Source organism: Chiroxiphia lanceolata, chromosome 4, assembly GCF_009829145.1.
Source record: "Chiroxiphia lanceolata isolate bChiLan1 chromosome 4, bChiLan1.pri, whole genome shotgun sequence".
Taxonomy (NCBI): domain Eukaryota; kingdom Metazoa; phylum Chordata; class Aves; order Passeriformes; family Pipridae; genus Chiroxiphia; species Chiroxiphia lanceolata.
The window spans coordinates 38251119-38276717 of NC_045640.1; the positions used below are offsets into that span (position 1 = coordinate 38251119).

The following is a 25599-nucleotide window of genomic DNA, read 5'->3' on the forward strand; positions in this document are numbered from 1 at the left end:
CTGATAGTTCATTACATCAGCAGGTTCTGAATATACTGCATCTTCTCTGCCTCCACAGAAAAAACCAACAACAGCCTGAGCATGCCAACAGACCATTGATCTGAGGAAATACACTAAAAGATGCCTTTGATTAGCCTAATACTTTGGGACACGTATTTTAACCAAGCACAGATTGCAGTCTGCAGAAGTTTTGAAAACTGACAGTAAAACCAGGAGGCTGAAAATTAGAGGAAACAGAGAGGCTCTGGGACTCCACAGAGAACAGCCACTGGAAATAAAGCAGCGCCCAACAATAAAGGCAAGAAACAGAAGAAATGCTGGATGAACAAGAACTACTGTACAGAGTAAACAACAGTGTTCTAGAAAACTGAGATTAATGCCCCAGGCTAAAGCAAGTACAAGGTATAAAGCAAGTTATCAGATGCAAAAATTGCAAAGGCAATTGTAGAGTATTTAACAGCACAGACATTTTCTAAAAAAAAAAAAAATAATCATCCATCAGCCAAAGGACCCAAAATTAAAATTACACAAAGTAGAAGTATAAAAAAATGTTTTAAAATACTTTTTCTGACTGACATAAATTTTGAGTGATAGAAAACATTACGTGAGGGGTATAACACAGGATATATTTGTTTTACACATGTATATTTGCAAAACAAACACGAGATTTTTATCTTTGCTTAAATATCCATTGTGCTGATGGTTGAGTCCAAGGCACCTACTCCCATGATCCTGTAACAAATGATGACAGCAGTTAATATCTTAGCTGCGTTGATGGTGTCATTACTACTGGCGTGAAGTCTCCAAGGTCTTTATGCATCCCTAGAATACTTACATTCCTTTATAATCTTCAAGTACAGGTTTTAGACTGCATCATCTGCCAAAATCAGGCTCCTTATAGATCTCCTCATATACACTCTACATATTAATGAGCCATCTGACTTGAAGGTAAAGTGGTATCTTTTAAGAAGATTTAATGTGAGTGGAGATGCATCAGTATCTCTCACTGTCAGTCTGCAAAGAACTGAGTGTTGATATCCAGGACACAAACAAGATGCAAACTGGTTTTTGCTTACAGCAAAAAGCTAAACCTGTGTGGCTCATGTTAAGAATGCAAAGCACATTTAGAATGCACCGAGTACTTTAAAAAAAAGATGAAAGAGATAATTTTCTAAGGGTATGTTACACAAATTTAGTCTCGAGTAATGCTGTATGTCAGAGACAGCCACGCTTTTGCAGCTGAATTTCAATGCTGCCTTTTCTTTCTTCTGTCTCACCCTACCAGGGGCCATTCTCCTTTGAAAACTACTTTTCTCCTATGGATTGCGGCTGCTACCTTGTCACACCCCCTCCTGCCTCCATCTGCCACTGCCTCCTCACGGGCCATCACTTCTTGCTGGCTCCCGCCTGGGGAAGAAAAAAAAAAAAAGCCAAAGCAGCTCTACTTTACATCTTAGCTCTAATATTGCCATACCTCTTCCGACAGAAACAGGCATACGTGTACATCTAAAACAGTGCCTCTAAATAAAAGGAGTCAAACACACTTCAAGATTACTGTGTCGACACAGATGAAGAAAGGTGAAAAAGCAAGATTTCCTTACAGTTCTCCTGCAGCTCCCAGATGCCACGTTACAGGAAAAAAGGCTTTACAATTTTCAATAGCCCTCTGTCACAGCTGGCACCCTGCCAGCCCATGCCAGACACTGCTGCTGAGCCCACTGGGGACGCTGTGCTGGAGCAGAAAGGCAGAAGGAAACCAAAAATAAAGAAAAGGCTATCAGGGCTGGAGACAAGGAGGGAGACAGAGTCAATATAGAAAGAGATATCCACAGCAATGGGTCAGAGGCAAAGTGGAGAAAGGGGAAAGGAGGTAAAATCTGGAGCTACTGCTTTCTCCCACTGCAGGCTCCCCCATCTTCCAGTGCATTTCCTATAAACTCCCTCACTTTTAACACCCCAAAGAGTTAGCTGTTCCTACAGCAGCCTTCTTCTACCTCCTCTTGAGTTGTATTTCCCTGATGAAATTCCCCACAACTTTTGCTTCCTCCCAGTCCCAGTTTGCTTCTCAGTCTCTACGCTGAAGCAGCATTACAAGGGAGAAAATTTCCTCTTGTTCCTCAAAGCTTTCAGTGACTGAAAACATCATACATGGAAATATGGAGGGAGCAGAAAAAACAAATCACCAGCAAAACACCAACTTCATTAGAACTGTCTTTTCTCAAAATGCAGCAGGACGTTTCCTGAAGAAAACTATGCCTCACACACTTCACTTCATATACAAAACTATCAGTTCACTGGACTGCTGTCCAAACAGAGCTCTCAAAATGTGTTCTGGAAACACAGATACTCCTGGAAAACACAAGAGAAGTTAAATAGACAGCAAAGGGATAATCTTAATGCACTTTTATTACACCTTCTGATAAAAACTTCAAATCATTAACACCAAAGTTTATTTGCAATTAACTAAAAAGGCATTCAACAGAGCATCAGCACAATATGTTCTCATTCCCTCCTCCCAAGTTTTATCCCTGCTTACATACAGAAAGTCCCCTGTACATCCACACCAGGCTCACAGCCTCCTCCCACAGCAGAATGCTGCCCTGGAACACTGTGTACTCCCAGAGGCATTACAATAATCTCATTTAAGGCATGGCCTGCCATGGCCAGGCTCTGCACCAAAGCAGAATTTATGTAGAAAAGCAGAGGCAGCACCAGGCATTTTGTCACCCTGAAAAGGCAAGGCTGTCCTGTTCTGACAGCTGCTGCCTGCAGTTATCTCTTCCCTCCCCTCTTAAGTTGCTATGTCTGTAACAGCAGTGGCAAAAAATGTCCTTCCTTATGTTTCTAACCTGAATTAGAGGTAGAGGTACAACCATGCATCCTGCTCGTTGCCCTCCAATTTGTCCATCTCCAGCAAAGAGGGGGAACACTCTGCTGGATAGGACCACCTTGAGGAGGTAGGTTCAGTCTCAAAAGATTTGCTTCTAAACATCTGTGCCATTTGCCTCCCCTCTTTGCTCAGGCAGCAGAATATGAATATGCAGTTCTTACAGAGGCCCTAGCTCACTTCTGGCATACAGTAAATCAAATTGAACAAGCAGCAAGACATCCAACTGTAAACTGAGCCAGCTGAGCAGAGGCACTTCTCACAAAAAAGGAGGTAGAGACACTCCTAACAAACCTCTGTACTGGAAGCAGCCCAACAGATAGAGAAAACCAAACTCTTACAACAAAATATCAGAATTAAAATAATGTAGACAAGAAAATGTAAGAATTACAGCTCAACAATCTTACTTCTCTATTCCCATCACAAAATAGATCCAGGATGGCTATAACAGAATGAGGGTCAAATTACGACAGAAATATGAGGACATATGTTTCACCCTTGAGACTATTTTTTCATTAATACATAATACTTCAACTCCATTTAAGAACCTCATTATGTGTTTTTATGGTATCAGATCATTTGACTATTTGTATTAGTCTAAAATAACTTCCTCTGAAATACTGTTCAATGTAACACTTTACCTCTTGATTAAACACTTGTTCAGTAAAGAACTGGACGCATGGCATCACTGAGTATGCTTTACTAGAAGTCAGGTTAAAATAATGAAAGGATTTTTTTTTATTATGTCAGTTTCAGAAAATTGAAAGGATCCCAAAGTCAAGAATTAAAGCTTTGCAGGAGATTGTTGGGTAGGTCTGCTCTTCTCCACCAAATGCAAAATAAGGCATCTGTCTAGAAACCACATTCTTCTGGTTGTGCAACCCCAGAAGTCTGCTCCTTCCTGCTCCCTCCAGCCTGCTCACACTCCACAAGCAAGACACAGTTATTCCACAGGATATTTCCTCTTCTGTCATTCTCAATGTTATGCTTTGCTCTGTGAGGAGACACCTTTGCATCAGATTCTGGATGAACTAATTGTTTCCTGCTAGAAGGAACACGCTCATTTTTTTGCCCCTAAACAAGGCTGGCAGTGACTGCAAAAGGTGGCTCTTTGAAGCCCATCCTCTGACCCCTTGCTGGAGCTTCCTCTGACCCCTTGCTGGAGAACAGCTCGTCAGTCACAGGCAGAAGTCAGGACAAACAAAGGGCTGTTTGTACAGCATCTCCCATCAGCCCTCCCTCTCTCTTCTCATCCCCGCTAGCTCTAACTCTCTCTGGGTACATCTAAAAAGATACGGCTGCCAAGAAAGTGAAAGGGAGTGAAGCAGAAGAAAAAGGTACGTTTTGCTCCTGAAATTATCCTTGTGTACTTGTTCTGCTGCTGCTAGTTACAGAGCCCAGAATTAGAAATATATATGGAAACACGCAGAAGATGATTTGGGAGAAGTTGCTATATCATAGGCAAGAGGTGCAATTAAGCTATGATCCAGCTCAAAATAATTCTTTTACTATCTTGCTTTTTTTCAAAGTTGGATGCTACATATTGACATCTGAGGTCATTAAACATACTATATTGCCTTCTAGTGCTCAATGTTGCAAAATTGGTGAATATGGAGAGGGGTGTGTTTACAATGAATTGCTGTCTTAAAGAAAAATAAATGGGGTTTAACAATAACTCAGTTTCTGGAAAGAATCATGGTATTGATGATAATTACAAAGCAGTAATTCACGGAATTCACCCTCAGTGGAATAGACACTGTCCTTACAGTGCATCAACAGTTCAAATAAAATAGATTTGAAGGATTTTTTTTTAATGGAAAAGATTCTGCACAATATTATCAGTTATGCAGCTCTTGTGTAATGATTTCTTAGGAATGCACTAATAAACCTAACTATCATGCACTGACACACCTAAATATTAAATACTTAGCATTTTACAGGTGTTTCTGAAAGGGAAACTTGACAAAACAATAAGATACATTTTATTATCAATAAATATTTTTAGCTCTTGAACTCAAAACATTGAAAGGAAACAAATTTAATATATACTTGCTTCTTAAGTGCAACTTGTTAACCTGGCACATGCCACTGGACAGACTGGAAAAGATAATACCCCAAAAGTGTAGCAATTACTGTATTTCTTGTTTCCAACATTAAGCAACTAGAGACATAGCCTGCTTAAGGATATAAGAAGGGTATATTTAATGGTTGATAGACCAACTTGTAAATATTTGTATTTTTCCAAACATGGAGGATCTCTAGAGGTGCCAAAATACGCATTTTGTGCCACTTCTCTTTTCCCTATTTCTAACACCTGATACCATGTGACTTTTACAGGGCATCACTTCTCATGAACTATTACCCTGTTGTTCTTGGACATGCAGGCTGAAACTTGGGTTTTTCTCTTTGGTCTCTTCTGACTACCTCTGCATCTAGCAGATCCAAAGATTAGATGATGCCAAATTGCCTGGCAGGATAATTCAAATGCTCTCAGCTGAACAAGTAGGGACAGCACTGATTCCCAACTTACCATGCATATTCCCAAACTAACCCTTTTCCTTTACAAAAAGCTCCAAAATATTTCAGAGTACTTGCACTCCCAGCTGCATTTAGTCTCAAACTTTACTTACCTGATGTCAAAATAACCAAAATAATTAACTGAAAAGAATTTACGCAAATGCAAGTTAATTTTCAGTATTTTCAGATGGTTTACTTCTGCTAGAATTTGAAATTATACAATCTCGATAGAGTAACCTGGTCAAGCTTTGCATGAATGGCATTGTTGTCTCGACAGAAGGTTTTATAAAATAAAGAAATATAAGAGAATGCTTGCTAGCAATGAGTCTTTGGGTCACCTTAGTGATTGGTTTTGTTCACATTTTCCTGACTTGTTTTATGAGAAAAGACTGTCTTCTGTGGTATGCAAAAGCAGACAAGGTCTTGGACACCCATTTTTAAATAAATACACACATACTAGCTCTGTTCTTTACCTAGGCAATCAGTGACACTCCAACATCTGCGCAACCATATTCAGAAAGAGAAGTTGCAGCAGTTTGTCAGACAGAGATGTTGCATCTGAAAGGTCTGCTGAGTTTACCAGCATTGATCCTGTGCTCATGGCTAGGCTTCGCGAACGAAGATTTGGGAAGGCACTATCCACATTTGCTACAGGCACGCTGGTGGCTTATGAGGCCAATACGTGACAGACATATCCAATTGCAAAAGACGCAGCAGAAAGACTCCTTAGATGGTGTATTTTGCAAGACACGGTTCTTTCTGCGTTGCCTTTTTTCCTCGAGAGTGATCCTGCGTGTGTTCTCGAAGGAGACAGCTGCGTTATAGATGGTGTGTCTCCAGGCCTCCCGATTGGAGGCCAGAGTAGACCAGTTATGGTGATCAATATGGCCAAGGCTGAGATGTTGTTTCAGGGAGTCCTTGTATCTTTTCTTCAGGGCTCCTCTCATGCGGCAGCCAGTGGCAAGTTCACCATAGAGCAGGATCTTAGGGAGGCGGTGGTCCTTCATCCTTGAGACGTGCCCTGCCCATCGCAGCTGTGTTCTCAGTAGCATGGCCTCAATACTAGTGACAGCTGCTTGCTCTAGTACAGATGTATTGGTCACATAATCTGACCAGCGGATGTTAAGGATTGTACGGAGGCAGCGCTGATGGAAGCGTTCTAGGAGACGCAGGTGGTGGCAGAAGATGACCCATGATTCGGAACCATATAAGAGAGTAGACAACACTATGGCTTTGTAAACACCGATCTTGGTGCTTTTCTTCAAGTGTTTATTACGCCATACTCTTTTGTGGAGTTTTCCAAAAGCACTATATGCCTTAGCTAACCTGTTGTCTATCTCTCCGTCGATCTTACCATCTGAGGAGATGAGGCTACCAAGGTAATTAAACTGTTGGACTGATTTGAGCTCTGATTGGCCAATGGTGATGTGGGGATGATGGAAGACTTCCTGAGGTGCAGGTTGATGGAGGACCTCTGTCTTCTTTAAGCTGACTTCCAGCCCAAAGAGCTCAGCAGCATCTGCAAAGCAGGATGTTAAACGCTGCAGGGATGCTTCTGTGTGGGCAACAAGGGCGGCGTCATCAGCATAAAGCAGCTCCCGGACAAGATGGTTTAAGGTCTTGGTGTGGGCCTTCAGTCGCCTTAGGTTGAATAGACTTCCATCAGTATGGTATCGAATGTAGATACCGTCCTGGTCATCGAGGTCTGCTATGGCCCTTTGGAGCATCATGCTAAAGAAGACGGTGAATAGGGTAGGAGCAAGAACGCAACCTTGTTTCACACCATTCTTAATTAAAAAGGGCTCAGAAAGTGTGTTGCCATATCTGACTTGGCCGTGCTGATCCTCATGGAGTGAGATGATCATTTTAAGGAACTTGGGGGGACAACCTAAACGTTCCAAAATCTGCCACAGACCTTTTCTGCTCACGGTATCAAAAGCCTTGGTGAGGTCGACAAAGGTTACATAGAGACCTTTGTTCTGTTGCCTACACTTCTCTTGCAGTTGTCTGAGGACAAATACCATGTCTGTGGTGCTCCTGTTGGCTCTGAAACCACATTGACTTTCAGGTAGAATTCCTTCTGCTATAGTGGATATTAGTCTGTTCAAGAGTATTCTTGCCAGGATTTTGCCAGCGATGGAGAGCAGAGTAATACCACGATAGTTTGAGCAATCTGATTTAATACCTTTCTTTTTATACAAAGTGATGATGACTGCATCATGAAGGTCTGAAGGTAGTTCACCGAGCTCCCAACAGCGCACCACAAACTCGTGAAATTTGGTGTGGAGTGCAGGGCCCCCATGTTTCCAGACTTCAGGTGGAATTCCATCAATCCCAGCTGCCTTGCCGATTTTCACCTGCTGTATGGCCTTGAGGGTTTCTCCTAAAGTGGGGGCAGTATCCAATTCATACTTTACTGGTTGTTGTGTGATGGACTGAATTGCTGAATCTTGGACTACACGGTTGGTACTGAAAAGAGTCTGAAAGTGTTCAGACCATCGATTCAGAATGGAGGTTTTATCTGTTAGAAGGGTGCAGGGAGCTGATGAAACACTTCAGGTCCTTGGCAATCTTTCATCTGCAAATAGGGACCGTTCTCAGGAAAGAAACAGACCTCTGAGGATAGGTCTTTCGACTAAAAATTTCCATGTGGTTATGATCTGCAAAAAACCCCAGAGGAAATATTTAAGCAGAAACCAAATTATAATAAATATTTTTTTCTGAATAGTAACAGTGCTGAACACTGGTAAGGTGCATAGGTAACCTGTCAGAAAAGCTGTTCTATCCATTGCTCTCCTGCATGTTGACTTTTCTAATACTGATTTTGACACCCACTCTTGATGATGCACTACAGCAATATTCTGTTATATTTCAAGGCAAATACTGACTTACAGAATCACCTTAAACTGTAGGTCATGATTTCTTAATCCAGCAATTTGACAGTAAAGAATCTGCCCATTCTCAGGACAGAGTGAATTCCTCCAAATTTTGAGGAGATAGGCAGCTGGCAACAGATTCAAATGAACATTCCAGCTGAACGCCAGGTAGGGAAAGATCACCTGAATTATTAGAAATAATAATAATAAAAAAAAGTACACAGGAGCAAGATACCATGATCCCCAAGGTTCCACTACTGATCGTTTATAGGAGTCTTCTAGTCAAGAGTTCCCATACAAGTTCATGGAAACTAAAAGGAATTATTCCATGAATTTTGCTTCTACAACAGAAGTTAAAAAAATACACAAGAGCTTATTTTAACTTCATCCATTTTCTTTAGTATATAGGTCACTTTTTAATATTTTATTTGGCCACTGATGTTCAAAAAAACCAAGTCTAAATATAAATACCAATGTTTATAAACCCCCCAAATTTAAATATTAAAACAAAACCAAAGAGCATTGAGGTGTCATCCCTAATATGAATCTAAATTCCCAGATTTTCTAATAGTCCCCGTCATTTTATTCATTAGCCGAAGAAATGGAAGATAAGCAAGACAGCTGTGGTGCCAAGATAACTATCCAAGAAAAATTACTATAAAATACTGTAAATTATAGATTTAAAAGTTTATTGTTTGTTTTTCAAGGGTGATCTCAAGATTTTCACAGAATAATTCATATAGGACTCTATCAATTGACTTCTATAGCTGGCATACCTCATTTTTTAACTTAACCAGATAATAGCTCTTCCATCTTAACATGGCTTTTGATAGTCTTTGATCAGACATTGCCTTACACCTTGTTATTTTTGGCTTAGCCTATGGCATTCTAATCTGCAGCCCCACAAGAAAGACTAGGGCTGGCCTGTAATGCCAGCATGTCAGGGGATCAACTCTGAAGTGCCAACAGGATGAAGGATGGCAAAGGCTTCCTTGAGGCCAACGCAAGTACAGTAACAAGCACACAGGGAGTGCTCGGCAGAGCTGGTCATTGCTTTAAATTAGTTTTCAGAGCAGAATTCCCATTTAAATTCAGTAAGATATCAGATCCCTTTTGTTCAAGCATAAGGGAAGGTATAACACCCACTCTCTCTCCTAATACAATAAAGTCTAGGTTGAAACATGGTTCAAAATGTTAATTTAAAAGTGCATGCAAGTTCAAGGATCTTATCCAAAGCTTTGTGGCATGGTCAAACTCTGTCCAAAGCAGCTAAGAACAGCAGAACTAGTGTTAAACAAGACGATGGAAATCCTAGTCACCAGCAGGAGAGTTTTGCAAGGGATAATTTATCCCATCTTTTAAAAAACCAGTTAAGCCATAACGGCCTCCAGTAGCAAGGCTAAACTAAGCAATCTGCAATACTAAAAAAAAAAACCCAATTAAAAAAAAATTCTCTGTAATGCAGTATCATACCCAAGTCTGCAGTCCAGGACAGTGGCACTTGGCACCACTGCAGAGAGTTTCAGCTTTCTCAGCTGTATAATGCTTCAGTTTTTCAAGCAGCCCATAACAGAGGATTCAATCAGCCAGCAGTTTTTCCACAACTTCGATGGGGAAGGATACTATTAATTTTATGTGAGTGACTCTTGTTTTGACAGGCAAAATGGCCAGGAAGGCAAGGACACACACCCAGACATTTTCCCCTGGTTTGGCAGCAATCAATACAATCACTTACACCACTGAGAAAATGCAGCCAGCTCAAAGCAATTTTCTCAAGGTGAGAGGCCAAAGAAACAACAAAATTGCCAGCATCAGAAGCCTCAATTCCTGATGAAAGGATTTCCAAGGTTGTACAGAAAGTAATGAATATCAATTCTCCTGCAATATTATTTACCTCCTAGGAGAAAACACTCTCCAGAACTCATGCTCAATCCTCCAAAACTTCACAGGGAAAAAAAAGAAAAAAAATGTAAGTAAGGAAGCAAACTGAGGAGAGAGGTCTGTTCAGCTGCAATACCTGTGTCACGTACCTCGTTTCTCTTTAGCACCCTGCTGTGGGAAGCTGCAAAAATGAAGATGTTCTCGGCGCTGCTTCTGTTGAGCACCCTCCTGGATACCCTCACGGTGCCTTCCCACCGCCCTTCTTGTTACAAGAGGGCCCTCAAAGACCACAACTGTCACAACATCCCCGAAGGCACGGAGAACCTTCGACAAATTGATGACACACTGCAAGATCACTTTTGGGAAGGGAAGGGCTGTGAGGTGATCTGTTACTGCAACTGGAATGAATTGCTCTGCTGCCCAAAGTAAGACCATACTCATTTCATGTAAACTTGCACAGTTTTTTTACAACTGCTCATTATATTTCCATCATTTTACAGTTTCCACGGGTGGAATAAGCTACCACTTTAAAGAAATTAATCACTTCTGATGGTTTGAAATGATATTAAGATACAGCCAATTATCTGATATGCTGTCAGTATCTCAGGTTTTGGTTTTCAGGGGCTCACATAGGACTTGCTTAGCATATTTTGCAAACCTTCCTGTCCTAGTACTGGGGAATTCAGCATTTTAATCACCCAACTTTCAACTCCTGTTTGATCCAAACTAAGCATAACTACATGAAATCTTTATCCACAGCATTTTACAATGAAGATGTTTTCAGACCACAAACAAAACTACTTGACTTCTGTTCCACGGAAAAGAACAGTATTGATATTCTAAGGTGTATGTACATATGTCAGTTGAATAAATGATTCTGTAAAGATAGCTGTTAACAGCAGGAAATCAGATGGGGGGAACAGAGGTTCGCAAATACCTGTAAGGCAGGGAAAAGATTTAGCCCCAGAACATCTACATTTCCTTGGTTTTCTGGCACTGCTGACAAAGCTTAACAGTGACATTCTCACTAAACAAGGGCATTTTGTTGTTGTTAAACAGAAAAAAAATAACTGACTTAAAAACCCCACCATCAGCCCATACCTGTCTTAAGTAATAAAATGTATTAAGAGGTATTATTTCATTCAGCTTTTCAGCAACATCTTTTCTTCAGTACATCTGGATTAGAAATAACAACAGTTCAAAACTTATTAACACTTCAGGGACACTAAAATGTGATGGTATTATATAGGCAAGTAAAACCTATTTTTTATATTTGCTTCTCTTAACACTCCCTAAAAATCCAGTAATGGGTAAGTTTTCAACACTCTTGTAGGGGAGACAAGTTGAACCAAGTGCAAAAGACTTCTAAAGCTGAAAATCTCTCATTCAGACTGAGAGCATGGTTTCAATAAGTTTTCCCATCTTTCACTTTCCCTAAAATCAGATATGGTGTCCTCACTGTGAAGCACACTGGGAGTTTTTAGCTTCAACCTCTGAGCTTTGAGCAGACTAAAAAAATACCTAAAAAAGTATTCCTTCCACCATCCTGAGCTACACAAGACCTTCTCTGCATGTCTGTTCTAGGGACAAACTGCACTAAACCAGTATGTATGCACATGCCAAAGTCCTTTATTTTGATAATATAATCTATTTGGTAAGTTTATTTTCTCAAAGCTAAAATACCAGGGTGGAGTTCTGCCAATCTAGTCAGTCAGTGAAAGTTTTGTCACTGCTTCTATACCAGGCCAGCAGAGGTAGAAAGGCAGTATCTTCATTCAGATCTGCAGTTGCATTTGCATTGCTGGAAGGACATTCCCACACACATAATAATCCCGTACATACCACAACATATACTAAAAAATATCCACAATGGGAAATGTATGTCATGTTAAAGCTCTGATAAACCAATGGGCTAATTATTTAAATATCTGATCATATCTTTCAGGGATATTTTCTTTGGACCAAAGATATCTTTTGTGATCCCCTGCAACAGTCAGTGATTCAAGTCTGCAGGTGAAGATAACGGACATCATTCTACAATTGTGTAATAATGCTTTCAAGGGCAAAACCAAAACCACCACAATCTAACCACAAAACGGTGCCTCATTTTACACTGTAGAAAAATTACCTTTCTACACCTTTATGGAATATCAAGCACGTAAGAAGTTTTTTCAAATTTGCTACCTGACCTAATTTCCAACGGTTTAAGAGATTGTACGAGCTCTTAATGCATATTAATACGCATACCCCAGCAAAAAGTGTAACTCTTCTGTCTCAGCGCAATATTCTCAACTGGTCTGGATGAAGAAACTTCAAGCCTAAGCCTTCACGTCATTAGGAACATGACTCTCACAGCAACCTATGGCAGTGCAGCTTCCTACGGCATTATTGCCATCACACATTCTATGCTTTTTTAAGCTGAAGCTACTCGGTCCCTGGTACTTTTGCAGACAGGCTCCCACATTCTATTTAGGCATCTTAAAATACACACACATACAAAAGCCATGTATTTTCATATCTGCAAATATTCCACTGGAATAAAAAAAAAGTCAAAACTGACATTAATAGTATTAAATGGTCTTAGGTCTTAATTAAGTGTAACTGGTCACCTGCCTTAACTGTGCGATCTGTAAAACCTTAAATTATTTAATCTTAACACTGAACATTTAAAATACTAGAACAGTACACTTTTTTTAAACAAGCCTTATTTGAAATACAATACTCCAGAATTAAGTTAAAATGCTGGCTTTTTATTTTTAGGCTAGCCCTGTAAGGAAATAGCTAGAGGAGAAGACATAGAGGTAATCATGTTAACATTTAAGAGGTATCTAGGCAATAGACAGAAAGAGACAATTTTTTTGGCTGTTTTTCACTTATACTGCAATCTGTATTGGCAAGTGTTGAGTATGTATAAGTGGGACTGTATAAGTTTAAAGAAAGCCACTTGAACAAGCCATGCTTACAGGCAGTAAACCTGGCTTGTTGCCTTACACAGAAAGACTCTTTAGGTTATCAAGTCAGTGATGTGGAAGGTATGCAGTACTGAAGTAACTATTCAGTCATCTCCACTCAAAAAGTGCACTATTCACTTAATAATCTTACACATTAGATCAAACTGCTACCACTAGTTTACCAGGCTACTTCACATGCCAGTATGAAATATCAGGATGACTGGTTTTCTTCCCATTAGCAAACAAGGGCTGGATACTGAGGGTGGTGATTATACACTGCCAATAATAAATGTCTCAAGTAAATCTGTGTGTACTATTTTTGCACTACTGACTGTTAAACTGTTTGTGTCACTGGGCTTTTAATGCTTTGTTTGTGTAATTATTCCTGAGTCATCTGGGTTTCCAACCAAATTAAGAGTAAAATAAACCCCATAAATCTGGCAACACAGTGAAAATATCTGATATCAGAGCTCTGCTAACAAAGCATAGGGTAACTGCTCTTGTTCAAAGTCCTCTATAAGCTTCTAGGGTATGTAACTTCTGTTGTTTGTGCCATCTAGTTTCTACAAGAATCATGTTGCATATGCCTGGCATTCGCAGCTTTCCAAAGCAGCAGTAGCAAAAAAAATATTAAGACAAATGCAAATTTGGCAACTAAAGTTGGTGGCTTTTAGTTACCTTCTTTTCATCACTCCTGAAAAATCCATAATCCACTGGAACAAAGTTCTGCCACTTTACACATGCAGCAGGACAGGGTCACTTAAGTTACTACTTTAACACCGATTTCCCATAGAAACTTGTTTTTGTTCCTCTCCCCACTCTCCTTCCCTCACACAGCTTCTTCTAAGTCCTGCCAGGTCTCACCTAGGTCCTGCCAGGCCTAGTTGAGAACATTCAACCCCATTATGCACTCAGAGAAGAAGTCTTTACCATTCGGATGTCCTATCCATGACTAGGTTCCCTGGCTATTTGTGCAACTTGCACTTTGAAGATAAGAAGCTGAATTTGTGCAAAGGATATTTAGGAAACAAATTTATAGTCCCTGTAGTAAAACAGGCATGAAAACATTATCTTCAAAGGAGCACCAATTTTAGCTGTCACTAGCTAGATATCACTAACCATCTTGAATTTAGGCCAGCATTGCAGAACTGTATTGTGGAAATACATAAAACAGTGCAATGAAAAAAATCACACCACTGAGAGATACTGGGAAGACAGCCAGTTTGAGATTAGGGTTTATCATCATTCAGTTCTATGCAAGCATCACAGGTCAAAAAAAGCAAAGTAAAGCATCTTAGTCGCAGTGATGCCAGAAAAGTAGTAATTTTCAAAAAAACCCTCACAAGATAAGTATCGAGCAGATTAGACCATGGACATACTGCTTTTTTGTTTTTCCCAAATTAAGAAAAAGCTTATAAACTGATAAGGTTAGGAGTTGCAATTTAATGCTTACTGAACAAGCTAAAGCTGTGTCCTCCTCTGCTTTAAGATGAAAACTATTTTCCCTCAGCTTTTTCTTCAACCTATGTGCACAGCTTAAAACAGAAAGAAATCATATTCCATACACCACACATTTGGACTGGCACAACAGTTAAAAGGATAATACAAGAAGTAATTTGTAATACCATCTTCAACATCAGACTTTACTAAGACACTCAATTAAAAGCATAAGTATTGCTGGATATTATTCTCATATGTTACCAGAAGTTTTGGTTTTATTGTGAGGGTTTGTCATTCTTTTTAAACAAGCCTGAGCTGATGCATGCAATGAAAAAGAAACAGTATGCCTATTAGAAGATACTGTATTGACCCCGCACAGACTCTGACTCTCATTCTCCAATTAAGTTCTTAGCAGCAGTCCATGTAGATGAATGGAAAAGTCAGCAGCTAAAGGATTTCTTACTGAGTTGAAGGATTTCTCAGCACAGTAAGCTGCAGCAGTCTCTTCATCCGTACTTACAGCTTTGAAATTTGAGAGCAGCATTTTTTTCCACTTTAATATAGGAGTAGGAAGGCCTCAGAGTTGGGAAGCACACATCTCAGCATGGACAAAGTGAATAAACAAATCAGAAAAACTTCCATCAATTCTTGTTTCCAAAGAGGAAAAGAAAGTGTTATTCAGCCATTTCTGCCCAGCTAACTACTGGAACTGTCACTTAAAGCCTTTTACCTTATGAAAAAGAACCTATTGTCAGGTCTGCTACAGTTTTTTTTTAAATTAAAGGCATTGCATCATGAGAACTTTAAGTACATTCATAAATATATCCTTGGCACACTTTAATTGAAAAATATTTTAATATTATTACATAATTCAAATCTTAACTATTAGATACAAGTATCATAGCATATGCTGAGCTGGAAGGGACCCATCAGGATCATCAAGTCCAACTCACTAAAGTTACAGACACACCCACTCGAGCAACAATACCTGTGATATTTATTTAAAATACTTTTGTTGAGGAAATTTGTTTCATAAGAGATGGTTTTCAAACAAATCAGCAAGGTTATGAAAAATAAAACAGAGACAATTGTTCTCAGGAGAAAAAATTACAAATAAAGCTTCTGCATATCAACAAAACCTCAGTCTTTTGATTTGCGGCCTGAGTCTCAGTCCCAACCTTTTCCGCCTAATGAACCCCACTATCCATCTTTAGATCTGGTTTGTTCTTGTCATTCTTCACCGAGTAGATGAAATATGTTAAGGTGTCCTTTTCATTCACTGGAATTGTCCTAAAATGGCCACCAATTATCTATAAAGGAAGAATGCAAGGAAATTAAATAACCACTTATATACAGGTTATACACAGAAACTGACGATTCAGATTTAAATGTATTACGTAAAAGTTTGAAAGACTGATCAAGAAGCTTGCAAAAAAGGGAAAAGCTGCCTTTCTTCAAAAGTCTTTAATATTCATAAAAAAAGGTAAACAGGAACCATTTTATTGAGAACCAGATATTGAGAACTAGCAGCCTATACCCTAATTTCCAAAGTAAAAAGTCCTGAAGTTTTCCAGGAAAAAAACCCAAACATATCAAAACAAGAATGGGACTATCATTACATTGGTTTAGTTAAAGCTTGAATACAAAGTGGGTAATGACCATAGAATATCGGCAGTGACAGCACAGAAATGAGACACTACTGCTCACTCAGGTTAGGGGGTGGTCTGTGTCTGCATCAAATCACATACAGACACATCTAACACAAGAATATTTGAGAATTATAACTGAACATTCAGCTCTTCAAAACAGAGCTTTCAGTAACCACTAAAATATAATGATCTGTAAACAGTTCTTGAATCAATTCTGTCATTTCAGAAGTCTTTTCCTTCATCAAAATGAACATCAGCTTTAAAAGAAAATACGCAAAATATTACACCAGTTTGAGTCCATTCTCTGGCTTTTTGCCAGGTTGGTAGACTAAAATTAACAAGTGAGAAACACTAGACTACTCATTTAACTACCATAGGATATAAGAAGATGTGTTTAGCCTAATCAAAAAGTTAGGACGCCTTCTCAACTCTACCCCCAAAAACATCCAGAGAGAAGCAGTTTGACAGAGTCCTTTGAAGTGGACTTTAAGTAACAGCTAGAGCAGTGTCTCTTGTATGTTAGGACAGGTTACAAGGAATCACACATACTGTATACTAAGGAAGTCCTGTGGCTATGGTTCACAAACACCTGCAAGTCAGTCAAATCTAGCACGTGACAGAAGGAGCTTTGCCCATGCACACCATGTAGCACAAGAATAAACTAGTGCAATCATGAGACTGCATCATGAGATGTACCTAAAGCAGACTCTTAGAAACAACAGTTTTGCAGAACAAAAACTGCCTGTGCTTTTTCAGTTCACAGTCTTGCTAATTCAAGAGCTAGCTGCACCTTAACCTACTTTTAGGAAAACTGAAGACTGATGCTGCATTCTTACACACAGTGGCAGTAGCACTATTCTTTTACAGCTCAGCCTTGAGACTGCCCGTACAGCTAAAAACCTTACTTTTAATCCAAATAGATCAAGGGAGAGATGAACAGTGTGTCTGCACTTAAACACAACTGAGTCTATCACTGCACAGAAGTGAAAAAAACCAGTAGCTATGCTTCCCTGTTAAGAGATCACCAGCTCTTCCACGTACTTACACAAACATGCTGTGACTGCATCTCTGCAGCACAAAAGAATTCCTTTAAAATTGCATTCACATGAAGGAAAGATGCTTATGTACAGCTTTACTCACACACAGCTTCAGCATTTTTAGAAAAACTGATTAAAAACCCCCTAATTTCATAAAAATCCATTTTTTTCTGAGAGTAGACCCCAGTGGTTTTAACAGAATTAGCAAGAGAAGCATGTTTTTTCAGGTTTCCGTACTTTACATGTACAGAAACACCAATGGTTGCAGTAACTAGCTTTTTAAAGCAATGTCTGAACCTTACAAGAACTTCACTGCCACCTCTCAGTTTCTAGTTCTTTTCAGCAGGGCATTTCAGGTAAAGCTGTGACTGATGTACAGACACAATAAATCAACAATTCTATGATATTCAGAGGGACGCACATCATCTTCCTGTTTCAACTCAACACTGTGGTTTTAAGCAGCAAACACTCCCTTTGGAAGTTCCTCCTCTGGAAAGAGCTTCTATTTTTTTATTTACTTGGCTCAGGAGCTACAGCCAATGAAGGAAGCTAGATAAGCAGCTCCCTTTTGTTCTCCTAAAATCCAGATTATATAGGCACTTTATGCAAGGATCAAATCGTATAGAAAACCACATGCCATAGCAAGTTGCATTTTCTATTATGGAAAAACACTCATACATACTTCAACAAGCTGTGCTTTGTTAAGTCCCGGTCTGGTCTGTAGCTTGAAGTGTCTTTTGTACCTTCGAAGTGTGTTTACTTGTAACTGATATAAATCAACCTAGAAGAAAAGATGGGGAAGGGGAGGAAAACAATCTAATGTAACTGAAAAAGATTCAGTCATTAACAGTTTGCCTCTCAAAAACATTTTGGAATCTCACAGATACACAAGGGTAAACAGTCAGCTCAGCAGATGTCATTTTGACAAAAAACAAACTCCACCCTGCACCTTCCAGCAGAAAGAAAAATAGCCCAGTTCAGTTCAAGAGCATTTTATTGTTATTGAGCACGGTTCTGCCTCCCTTTAGCTGTGGACAGTATTTAAAACTCATTAATGTACTTTAATCAGTTATGGGGGTTTTGTTTGTTCCCCAGTTCAAGCACAATAACACAAAGTCCAGTAACAACTTTCATGTAACATCTACAAAGATGCTGACTCAAAGGAAGCCCCAATAATGTGATTTCAGCCATTAAATCTTAAATAAGTTACATGCAAGACACAGCATATCTGCACCATGAAAGAGTACATATCAGAATCAGGAAAAAGTCTGCAGTACAAAGTTTTCTTGGCTTAAGGTGAGAAAAGAAAACAGTTGCTCTTGCTCTCCAAAAGTATCCCTGCTTATAAGCACAACACAGGACTCGTGTGCAAGGGCATGAATGTCCAAAACTATTTTTCAGTGTGCGTCAACAGTTGAAAGAATTGCACAAAGTCCTCTTAGGGATACAAACACACTGCTTTAATCCAGTACTCCGTCAGTTTTGAATCCCATGACCTCTGATCAACAGTCACTTCTTCCAGCTACAGCTTACCTCCCCCCATTCTCTTAGATAACATAAGAGCTTAATCGGATGACTGAGTGGGAAAAGCAAGCTGAGAAAGCAGGTTGAATGAAAAATTCTACTAGATGTATTCCCCAAACTCATTACTTTAAAGACTGATGATAGCGCTCACTTTTGCTTTAAATTCTTTTAACAGCCTCACTATAGAATACTGAAAACAGCAGTGCTCCTGCATACTTGGCAACCTGGCCATATTTGAGGTGAGGGCACCTTGCAAGGTAAAGGATGGGTGTCCTTTGATGTTCTAAAGTTTGTGGCATTAAATTCTACTCCCCAAGTCACAGTGGAGAACCCACCCCCAGAGCATCATGCAGAGGAGTAGCAGCAGCTTCTCAGCAGGTCCCGGAAGCTACCAGTACCACAGGAGTCTCTTCCCCTCCTGTAGAAATCATTTCTAGCCAGTAAAGACAGTCAAGACTGAGAAGGAAAGAGGAGGGCCTTCAAGTCTTCAGAAGAATGATACTTTTTTTCCCTACTAAACTGGATAATAATTAAAAATAAAGGTGGTCAATGGCCAACAGGCATCTAAGACGTACAGTAATTACGTGGAACGAACATACTGCTCTTATCCAGACAGTCAGCTGAAACTCCTCAAAAACAGTTCCCAGACAGTTTTCTTCCCTGTAGTAGTACCGTTAAGAAAAAAAGCTCATTTTCTTGTTCTGGAGATAGCCATCAGTTGTGTCATGTTTTATAATTCTGGCATATGAAAACAAAACAGGCTTGCAGAAGAGTTGCAATTGCACGATGTCAGAGAGCTACCTGAAGTCACACAGAGCACTAGCTTTAGATAGAACTTTCCAAGAAGCAATGCCAGATATTTAACAGACGAACAACACAGCCCAACATCAAACTACTCTCAATCCCCTAAAATCCTCTTGGCCAGAACCTTCAGACTGGAGACATGTGCCTTTAAGCGCAGATTCCTGTACAGAGTTTCCTCACTTATGTTGCTGCTATCTGTAGATACTGACCACAAGGATGCCATTAAATTAACACTTACAGAGCAATTTCTGAAGAATGCTTAAACAATCCCTCTCAGAAGGGACAGGCAGGCATGACAGCCTCTGATCAAAATTAATACACCAAGGAGCACCTGCTAAGCCATGCTATAGTAGAAATAACCCAGACCACGTGTAGGAAAAAGAGAGCCTTAGGTGCCAAGACTCTGCCACTACACTACGGAAAAGGCTGAAAGCTGTAGTTCCCTTATTTTAAATGGGTGAGGTTTCACTGATCTGCAGTGGAAAAAACAGTTTGAAAAAACACGGTATTTCTCCACTCCTTCCCAGCATAGCTCTCCAAATGGCTCTTCCCCCGACACACGGTGTAGAAACAAAGAGCCACCGTCGTTAAACTTTCAGGGTTTAACGTGACTAAGGCAATGGAGTAACTGCCAAGAGCCATCTGCAACGCATTTAGCACTGAGGAAAGGACCGGAGGGACGGGGCAGAGAAGCATTTATATCCCAAGTCCTGGGTGCAATTCCCTTCAAGCTGTCAACTCCTACAGAAGACAGTTTGCTGGTACGTGGCAAAGCACCACTCTGGAGAGGAAGCACTAATAAGGAAAAGGCTGAAAACAGCAGATTTCTGAGAGAACCATCACTTAAAAATAGACTCTTGTTCATTCTACTGTGCATAGTTTAACCAGAAAATATAGCATAAAATTCAGTTAAATTTTGTTATATTAAGAACAGTGTGAACCAAGAGTCTTCCCTTTCCCACATGCCCCAGAGTAAGAAAAGCCGTAAAAGTGAGGAAGCAGTATCGGTGCAGACTCAGCAGTCATTAAAAACAAGCTTAATATAGCAATTAGGAAAAAACCCCAAACAAACACAACTGTTTAGCTACCTCTGGAGTGTCGATGTCTTGCACTGGTGAGTCGCCATCATCATCGCTGCCTTTCCTCTTTCTTCTATTTCTCACACTCTGAATTAAATTTTTGTGGAAGTCACAAATATACAGATGTCTTGCCTACAAAAGTAAAACGGCGTCTTTCAATCAAATCCATGCAGTGTATCTCCCAGACTTAAATACAAATGCGCGTAGAGAGACAACCCTTCAGTAATCAAAGCTGCGTTAACTGGGTTAAGGAAGCTTTTCTACTGCCTTCCTCTAAACAGAGGGTGTGCTGCGCTACAGATCGCTGCCACCGCCTGGGCCCAGAGCACGCCGAAATGCTGCCCTCGGCCGATTCAGCAGTGCCAGGCTGTGGAGACACGCGAGTACAGCCCTCCGTCCGTCCGTCCGCCCGCTCATCGCAGCGCGGGGGTCGAGCAGCACGCAAACAAAAAACAAGCTTCCAGTTGTCCTCTGGAGAGGAAAAACACGATTCTCATTTCCTCATCTATATCCTTCCCTCCTTGTTTTACTTCCGCTACCCGGCGCGATCACGCAACACACTTATTTTTACTTTCTTTTTATTACAACTTTCTCTTTGTAGGGAATCTGCACGCTGCGGGAGATCTCGGCGCGTACGAGCCCTGCATTCCAGGCCCGCGTGCTTTAAGGGCAATGAGAGCCCGGGCAGCGTTAGCGTCCGGCCTGAAGCGCGATGTGCCGCCGGGCCGGGGTCCCTCGGGGCACATGCAGCCCCGGCCGGGGCGCTGGGCGCTCCCGCGGCAGCCGCGCTTTGGGGCCCCACTTTGCTCTCCCGCGGCACCGGGCCAGGTCAGACACGCTCCGAGCCGCCCGGTCGTCCCACCGCGCTGAAAGGCGGCCGCCTCTCGCGCCCGGGGGTCCGCCCGCCCTGCCCTGCCCAGACGAGCCGAACTGCGCTGCGCGGCGCCTGATGGCTGCCGAGCGAGAACAGAGCGGCGCGGGGAAAGAGACGTGCGGCGCTGCAACACGAGGCGGAGCAGCGAGCGCGGCCCTGGCCAGGAACCCAGACAAACTAGCGCGCCGGGAGCCATGCAGGCTCCGCTCCGCTCCAGCGCTTCCCGGCCACGCTTCCTCCCGCTGCGGCTGCAAGGGGGGACAAGCAACCGATGCCCCCGGCTCCTAGGGGTAGGAGGGGGCCCCAGGAGCAGGGAGGGGAGGCAGGCGCTCCCCCCGCCGTGGACGGAGAGGACTTTCGGGGAGTGCTGCTGCCGCGCCAGCTAAACTCCGCCGTGCTACAGAAAAGGGGGGGAAGGGGGAATGAACACTTCCCCGCCGCCAAATACCCCCAGCCCCCACTAAACTTTACTGAAAGCCCCCAAACCAACTAAGCCACGGATGCAGCGACCCGCCGGCGTCTTTTGTCCACCCGCCCCGCCGGCAGCCCCGGCGCGACCTCCCCTCCCGGACTTACGCTCTTGTCCAGCTCGATTTTCACCTTCTTCTGCGAAATGCTCTTCTGGATCCGCTTGCTGAAACTGGCGTTGCCGGCGGCGCGGCCGCACCGCTCCCCCTCCTCCCGGAGGCAGCACAGCTGCCCGGCACCGGGGCCACCCGCGCACCCGGCACTCGCCGAGCCCGCGGCGGCAGCCGGACCCAGCCCCGGCGCCGCGGGAGGCGGCGGCACCTCCACGGCGGAGCCCGCATTGCCCACCACCGCGGCGGCAGCGGCGGGGTCTGCCCCGCGCTGGGTCACCTCCTCGGGGGCGAAGCCGTTCATGCCCGGCGCCACCGCCGCGGCTGGCGGGATCCCGCCCCGCACCAAACTTCCCCGGCGAGGCGGCGCGGCCCGGCGGGGCGCTCCCCTGCTCCCTGCCCGCCTCCCTTCAGCGGCGGCACTGGGGCACTGGCCGCCTTCAAGGGCGGCCGGCCCACACGTCGCGGGAAGGGCTCTCCTCGCCGGCGGCCGCTGCCGAAGCCCCGCGACTACGGGAGCAGCGGCGGCAGAGCCCCGCGGGCCGCCCCACTTCCTCCTTCCCCCCCTGTCATGTGGAGACTCTTCAGCTGTTTCCTATGTAACAACAGCAACCTGCTCGCCCCGCCCCGCCCCGCCCGCCGCGCATGCCGGCCGCGCGCGCGGCCCCACGGGAAGCGCAGTCCCTGCCCGGCCGCGCGCCCGGCCCGTGGGGAGGCACTGCCGCATCTCCCGAGGTGCCGCGCGGCGGCGGGAGCGCGGCCGAGGGATCGGCGGGGTGGGATGGGGTGCGATAGGATGCGATATGATGGGCTGGGCTGCGGCGGTGCCGGGGCAGGCAGGGCCATCCAACGGAGGTGACGGGGGCAGCCCCTTCTCTTTGCGCCTCGCGCTCCGCTCCCTCCCATCTGGAGGCCGGGCCCGCCGCGCGGGAGCGGGGGCAGCAGCTCAGCCCGCCTTTAAAACGACCCGCGCTCCAGCCCCTCTGTGCCCCCTTCGGGCGCCTCCCCGGCGGCGCGGCCGTGGGATTTGGAAGCGCAGCCCCGGAGGGTGTCACGGGTCGGAGCCCAGCTCCTGTCCGCCCTCCGGCCTGCACGGGGCCGGGCGCCCCCACCGCCTCTTCCCACCCTTGTAGCATTTCCCCCTTTTTTCACTTGTTCTCGCTTTAAGGTTTTAGCCGAAACAGACACTGCTCGGGCTGCTGGTTCCGGATCTTCTGTCTCCTGCCTTCCTTCTCGGCCTCTTCCCTCTCAGCCTTTCTGCCTCTTGTCTTTCCCGCTCTCACTGTCGGCCATGGCTCGGGAGCGGGTCCCGCCTGCCGCAGGGAGGGCGGGCAAGGCTCTATTCGGCCGCTCCTGCCCTTCTGCCTGCGGGAGGGAGCTCTCGGGAGCCGAAGTGCAGCCGCCCGCTTTGTGTCTCAGCCAAAAACAAACGAAGCCGCGTCCTTTAGAACTGTTTTTTTTAGGGATCGTTTTGCGTTCCTGTAGTAAAGATCTCTGAAGACAAAGACAACTTCTAGTGCGTGTTTGCAATTTTCGTCATTTTAAAAGGCCTTTTTGTTAATAAATGTGACTTTAACAACAGAAAAGACTGAGAATGTAGAATTATTTTTGCTAGTGATGAACCAAAACCTTGCTGTGCACAGGACTAGCTAAAATAGACACTGTGAAAATACTTGATAAAAGCAGATATTTTTAGTTTTCAGACTTTACAAATCTACGTAAGAGATGCGTTGGCATTAAACCATTTAACAATTCAGCTGTCGACAGCAGAGCAGGAGAAGCAGCAAGCTCTGACCTACAATCTTTCTTCAAGCACGTTCAAATGACATGCAGTGAAGGGAGAGGTTTTGCTTTCCTTTTGAACTACCGCAAATATTCCTTTAAATCTCAGAAATCTGAGCTGAGCATACTCAAAGCACAGTTATTTAATCACTGAAATATTTGACCATATCTCTTGCCATGTGTTTCCAGCCTGAAGAAGGAGAGGAGTAGCAGAGAGGCTGGTGAATAATTCGAGGAGACACAGATCCTGCATAAGCCAAAGTTCTGCATGAGCCAGGAACGCGATTATAGAGCAGGTTCAGTTAGTGCTGCAGATGGCTCCTTAATCTGATTGCATAACCTGGTATTAGAGAATAAGGGTAGGTCCCCCTTCACGCTCCTCACTGTCGCAATTGAATGAAAGATACAGTAACTGAAGCTAAACTGAGCATAAAGTCACAGACAACAGTTACCCAGAAGGCATGTTTTAGTTTTTAGGGAGGGGAATAGGAGAAGAGCTGGAAGACATACTAAACCCCACGTTGTTATCAGACAAGCTGAAGACTGTGTAATGCCTAGGTTTAATCCCATGCTCTGCTGCTGTGCAATCTCAGGCAGTAAAGGTTTAACTCACTTTTTGAGTTTCTTGTGATTTCAAACTTAAAAAAAATGTAATAATGTTAAAATAATAATAAAAAAATACAAGAAAAAAACCAACCAAAATCTAAAAAACATCAACACCCAAAAAACAATAACGATCATAGCAGACCTTAAAGGAGAACATAGGAAGCATGGGCTGGGAAAAGTGGGACAAGGGTGAGTTCCAGGAATTCTTCAGTGGACATCTGGGTCATGAATAGCAATTTCTAGACTCTCAGACTATGTCTTTGCAGGTCCCCTTTTTTTTTCCAGATTGATTTGACCTTACTGTGAGCATATGCTGTGATTTGGTATGATGGAAGGATCACTTGTGCATTTTAAATGTTTCTGATCTGTTTTGTAGTTTGGGAGCAGTTAAAAGCCTGATTATGTTACCTAGCTATGCTTGCCAAGATGCTAATTTATAAGAGTAATTTTAAGTAGAGTGTCATAGTTTCGTGATTAGATCATGGTAAGACAGTCACGGGGCTGAGAAAGATGGTTCTGCTTCTGCTTAAGCTGCTTGTTTTCGCACCTGTGCCCTGTGCTTCTTTGTGCGCATAAAAACATTTCTATGGCTGCATGGCAAACTGTATTGGGTTACAATTAGACCAGCAACAAGAAAAATCATTTAGGTTTAATCCTGATCTGCTTTACCACTCAGTTGCATGATGTTCCAGCACACAGGTCCAGTAGCAGAGCAGGACTGTGTGACTGGTGCAAAGGGATGACCAGCACCTCGTTTGGTATGAACGCCTGCTTACAGTAACAAAGAAATCATGTCACTTTTAATTTTGCATCATATGCAGGATCAAAAAATACAAAGAGCTGCAGCTAGATAGGCTTATCAGACAGTATGAAGCTTACTAAAGGCTGGATTTACAAACTTTCACAAAGCTTGGGCCCCACAAAATAAAAAGATGATTCATCATAGAGTATGTTATCTAAAATTATTTTATAACATAAGCTCTAGTAGTGGCTAGCATAAGTATTCGGATATAAATAAAGTCTATATATAGGGAGATATTTTAAATAAACATAAAAAAATGCAGCATTGCAAGAATATACTGATTAAACTTCAAAAATAAATCAGTTCAAAGGA

General features: G+C 42.8%; 2 protein-coding genes across 2 annotated transcripts; one reads left to right on the forward strand and one right to left on the reverse strand.

Moving 5' to 3' along the window:
- Window positions 1–4094: 4094 nt before the first annotated feature.
- Window positions 4095–13415, forward strand: SCRG1 (stimulator of chondrogenesis 1). Its single transcript, XM_032686261.1, has 3 exons — window positions 4095–4224; window positions 10326–10586; window positions 12107–13415. Exons 2-3 carry the CDS (start codon window positions 10351–10353, stop codon window positions 12159–12161), a joined length of 291 nt encoding a protein of 96 aa, XP_032542152.1. The 5' UTR covers window positions 4095–4224; window positions 10326–10350; the 3' UTR covers window positions 12162–13415.
- A 901-nt stretch (window positions 13416–14316) lies between these two features.
- Window positions 14317–22697, reverse strand: SAP30 (Sin3A associated protein 30). The gene is made up of 4 exons (XM_032686259.1): window positions 22096–22697; window positions 20655–20777; window positions 17921–18019; window positions 14317–15862 (listed from the first exon to the last, which is right to left on the reverse strand). Exons 1-4 carry the CDS (start codon window positions 22399–22401, stop codon window positions 15740–15742), a joined length of 651 nt encoding a protein of 216 aa, XP_032542150.1. The 5' UTR covers window positions 22402–22697; the 3' UTR covers window positions 14317–15739.
- Between the last annotated feature and the right edge of the window lie 2902 nt (window positions 22698–25599).

Excerpts from the sequence above, each read along its gene's own strand:
- SAP30 (XM_032686259.1), bottom strand. The coding sequence starts at position 22,401 with ATGAACGGCTTCGCCCCCGAGGAGGTGACCCAGCGCGGGGCAGACCCC. Across the intron at positions 20,778-22,095 it reads AAATCGAGCTGGACAAGAGC|GCAAGACATCTGTATATTTG; the intron begins GTAAGTCCGGGA and ends TTACTTTTGTAG. Across the intron at positions 15,863-17,920 it reads ACAAAGCACAGCTTGTTGAA|ATAATTGGTGGCCATTTTAG; the intron begins GTATGTATGAGT and ends CTTCCTTTATAG.
- SCRG1 (XM_032686261.1), top strand. The coding sequence starts at position 10,351 with ATGAAGATGTTCTCGGCGCTGCTTCTGTTGAGCACCCTCCTGGATACC. Across the intron at positions 10,587-12,106 it reads GAATTGCTCTGCTGCCCAAA|GGATATTTTCTTTGGACCAA; the intron begins GTAAGACCATAC and ends CATATCTTTCAG.